Below are 4,280 nucleotides of genomic sequence, written 5' to 3'. Positions count from 1 at the left end.
CAGTCTTCTCGCTCGCTCCAACGTACCGTGGTTAGGCCGTTGCTGCCGGTTCCACACCAGCCGTAATGGTAGTACTAGTTGTAGCCGTACCAGTAGTCGTTGTAGTCTCTGGAGTAATAGTCGCGGTGTCCGGTTCCCGAGTCAGTTCTAAAACAGCTTCTGCATCCATGACGCCCGCCTTTGATTTTTCAGTTGCACTCTGTTCCGCTAAGACGGCTAGCGGAGGGTCGGTGTGCTTGGACTTGATGTGATCCTTTGCGTTGCTTGCAATCCTCGTTTTGCGCAGGGCTTCCTCCCAGCTAAACCGATTCGTTTTGGCTCGGGATTGGATCATTTGGCAGCACAGTAGACAAATGTTATGATACTCTCCCACAGACGGCTTCCACGGGGTCAGCTCCTTGTAAGGAGTTTCCAGCGTGTGAATGAGATCCCAAACATCGTCCGTGGTGCATGACTTCCTCAAATGCTTCACCGTGAGGGGGACACCTAGCTTAGAAGTCGGTGGTGCTGCCTCTGTATCCTGCGAGGCCTCGAGGATGGCAGACGTCTTGGACACGGTCGTTGAAGCCATCTTCTTCTGTCCTGACTTCAATCACACCGGGGCAGCTTTCTTCTATACACCAACGGCAACAGTTTTGCGTCTCTTTACAGCACATTCAACAGTCTTGTTCGCAAGGTGGTCGGACGAGGGTATTAAGTCGGAGTCGGATCCCGCTCAAATGTTTGTGGATTGCCGCGTTAGTAGCGCCTGTGTTGCAGCGGTTGAATGCACAACTTGAACACACCCTTGACTACAAAACCTGCAAAGTAATACAAGTAGGTATGAGGTCGTTAAATATCGGGCGGAAACAACCGTAATACCTCTCATTCAGCGCCGAATCAGCGCCTTTAAAGACCCTAATAGCGCACATGTGGTGATTTGGCTTTTCGCAGACGCTACACGGATCTGTCACGAGGGTATCGCCTTCCTGGCAGCCCTCCACCGAGCACCCCATACTTGGTGTGTTAGGTAAAGAAGTGGTTGTTCTGCGTTTTTGTCGAATGGCACGAATTGCGATCGTCACTCACCGCCCCCATTGCTGACCGATAGCCACTAGCTCGAAAATTGCCAAATGAGGGATGCCTTGCTCAATCAGGGCTCCCTGGAAAATAGTTCTTGCAAAGAAATATAGTACCGGGCCGAGGGAGTAATACTACGACCCATAGTGAATACCGTACACCCCGGTATTCATATGAGTATTACTAAAATACTGAAAATAGTAGTATTTCTCACAACAACTATTTTTAAAAAGACTACCAACCCCTGGTCATGGAACACTACGCCGGTAGTTTTTTTACATTCCGTAATTTACTTAGCGTTTTTTAATAGAAGCCGAAAGCTGGAGATTAAATGCAGCATTGAGCTGAGTCGACTGCATATCAATACCAGCGGGCTGGTAGAACCATTGGGCATAGCAATCGTTGTATCAAACTTGTTTACAGGCTTAGCGATGATAGCCCGAGGGTTCTCCAAATGAACGAAAGGAGCATACAGTCGATAAGTCGTGAAAGGCATGTAGGTTCCGTCAATTTTAGGCTCAAGCGAGTTAACCCTAGCACCCCAAGAAACTGCAATGGAAGCGACACTAAGAGCATTGTACATTGGGTTTGGACTGGTCGCAGAAGCAATCATTACTGGACATACATTACCACTCGATAATGTTGCTCCCGTTAGCGTCATATTTCTCGATGCATCAGCATCAATAGTTGAAGTGCCCTGGTTAACGCGGAAACAAAGCCGAATTTGTGACTTAGCCATCCAGTCAAGCTCCGTGAAAATCGGATGTAAATCAGTCAGCTTAATCTTAAGCATATAGTTCCACGTCCCCATAATAGCACCAGGTGAACCAGCGCCAGCTACGAACGCACCTCGACCGAGTTGATTAGCAATGGTAGTCGTGGCAGATGCAGCACCAGTAGACGGCCACGACGTAGATGAGTCAGCTCCGACATTTGAAGGGTTATAGAGAAGACGCTTAGTAAAACCATCATTTGCTACCGATGCCGTAGCAGAAATAGTACCGGCGGTGAAGGTAGTAGAGATTGCTGTGTTATTCGAATACCCGTCTCCGGTAGTAGCGGTTGCACTACTGTACTTGGTTGATTGCATCGGGGGTATAGAAACGATTCAGCACCATGCTTCTCAACATACTGAGGGTTGTACCCGGTCTGAGCACGGATATTGTTCCAAAACAGCTTGTAGTCAGCCATCGAGACAATGGTATTACCATTGAGTTCAAGCGACATCGAATCGAGGACTTAACGTTGCCACACTTGAGACCAACACAAAGTCGGTTGGCTGCATTCTGTACATTTGTAGCGTGCGTGTTCTTCATCGAAACATTGTATGGTAGCATAGTATAAGCATCGCGGAGGCAGGCAAATCCTTCACTACCATTAAGCGGGGACGTAGCGTCGATAGCGATAACATCGTTTTTGTACGAACCTTGGTTAATATCGATAACAAAAGACACGCGCTTGCCAGAGGAGGCCTTAATCTCCGGATCACTCTTCAGCGAGCTCTGGTAAAGATATTGGTCGGAAAGTTGTGTTTCAGACATCGTTGAATCTATATCTCGATCAATGTAGTTTTGTTAAATTAATTATTATGAACAGCCTTGTCAAGCCAATTACCAGTGATCACGATCTTATTGAAGACGCTGAGAGGATGGTGGTTCAGCTCGCTAATATAGTCGAGTCAAGTGAGATCACTCAGCCGCTTCCGAAGAATGGATCGTATCTGATTATGCTACGACAACCTAATATGGACGTAGGACACTGGACAGCTGTTCACAATGGCGAATATTTTGATAGCATGGGAGAAGCGGCACCTACGAAGTATGGAGTCGGGTGATATAATACCAAACAATATCATGGTACGTATGGCGACTATGGTAGAATTTTAACGGGGTCGTATACAGGTCAGGCCTGATTATTGGGTCAGGTTCCATTTCCAACAGGATCTTCCTACAGAAGAAGATGAATCGAGCAGTGAAGAAGATGACGAGGCTGTAGATGTCGACAGTGATGATGACAACGAGAGCGTCTCTGCTACTAGCAGCGAAGAGGACGCTGCTGCTACCAATTTGGGCGCAGATGTGATGAGCAATGACAGTGATGCCGATGAAGGCGACACTGAAGCCGACCAACCTCGTGCCGCGCAGACCATCGTGGTCTAAGCATTCTAACCCAACTGCTTAGCTTCGTATCTTTCACTTCAATATGTAGCTTAGCAATTGGTCCTGTGTTTGGTAAGGCCGTCAGGAAACCCGCCTGACCCAATTATCAGGCCCTACCCGTACACGACCCCAAACATAGCTAACCGCGACTATTGCGGACCCTTCTGTACGCTTTGGTTATATTCCAAGCAGCACAACAGACCAGATGTAATTAAGAACATGAAAGATATGAAATTGTCAATTCTGTATTAAATATGTTTCAGGGAATATAGCAATCATGTGTCGTGAATTAACAATTTCCAGCGACGTTCCAGCTCCCAAGCTGACTAAAGCCCTCAAGACGGGTAAGCTAAGTCCTACAGCAAACCAACTCAAGGGTCAGGCTCTGTTATCCATCTCCCCCCAGCTTCGTATGAGGAAGCGCTGAAGGCACGCAAGGCAGGTCGTGGTGTTAGACTTGATATCACACGTCATGAGATTAAGAAAGGCTACAAGAAGCTTTAAGTGGGATTCATTTGGAGTAAAATCAAATCTGCGTTATCGACAGCATTCAAATTTGTAAAAGATTCAGGACTACTTAGCAAGGGGCTGGATGCCGCCGTACCAGCTCTTGCGACAGCGTTTGGAGCCCCTCAAGCAGGAATCATCGCAAGAGCAGCTATTAAGTCATTGACAGGGGTTGGAGTATATGACTCTGCCAGCGATGTAGAGAAAGAAGGTGGCCGTATTGGGTAGCGGATGTTAAGAAGGCGGCAAAGAATGCACTATCCTACGCTAAACGTAAGGGTGTTTTAACAGATGCGGTCGATGCAGGTGTTTTTACTATCAAAAGCAACCAAACCGGAACATGAAACTCTAAGCAAGTCAGTGCGAGGTGAGGTAAAGAGACGTTATGGAGTGGGATTGCTACGAAGAAATCCCGCTAAAGCTCGCTCGGAATGAAGGCTAAAATGACTGTACTCGTGCTAAACGCAAGAAGCTTATGCAAGAAGGATCATTCGATTATATTAATTCCACCCTTATTCTGATTGTGAAAAAATATATCATTAAATGCTTATTTTT

General features: G+C 46.9%; 2 protein-coding genes across 2 annotated transcripts; one reads left to right on the top strand and one right to left on the bottom strand.

Moving 5' to 3' along the window:
• Positions 1-1,838: 1,838 nt before the first annotated feature.
• On the bottom strand, positions 1,839-2,286 carry PITG_04415 (uncharacterized protein; the record flags this gene model as incomplete). Its single annotated transcript, XM_002905992.1, has 3 exons — positions 1,839-1,843; positions 1,888-2,106; positions 2,175-2,286. The coding sequence occupies 3 exons, from the start codon at positions 2,284-2,286 to the stop codon at positions 1,839-1,841; spliced, it is 336 nt and encodes a 111-aa protein (XP_002906038.1).
• Positions 2,287-3,495: 1,209 nt separating this feature from the next.
• PITG_04414 (uncharacterized protein) lies at positions 3,496-4,013 on the top strand (the record flags this gene model as incomplete). Its single annotated transcript, XM_002905991.1, has 4 exons — positions 3,496-3,571; positions 3,625-3,687; positions 3,766-3,949; positions 4,004-4,013. The coding sequence occupies 4 exons, from the start codon at positions 3,496-3,498 to the stop codon at positions 4,011-4,013; spliced, it is 333 nt and encodes a 110-aa protein (XP_002906037.1).
• Positions 4,014-4,280: the final 267 nt, after the last annotated feature.

This window comes from Phytophthora infestans, genomic scaffold (genome assembly GCF_000142945.1).
Source record: "Phytophthora infestans T30-4 supercont1.5 genomic scaffold, whole genome shotgun sequence".
Taxonomy (NCBI): domain Eukaryota; phylum Oomycota; class Peronosporomycetes; order Peronosporales; family Peronosporaceae; genus Phytophthora; species Phytophthora infestans.
Note: the sequence above shows the minus strand (reverse complement) of the source record. Positions and strands in the feature narration are given on the sequence as shown.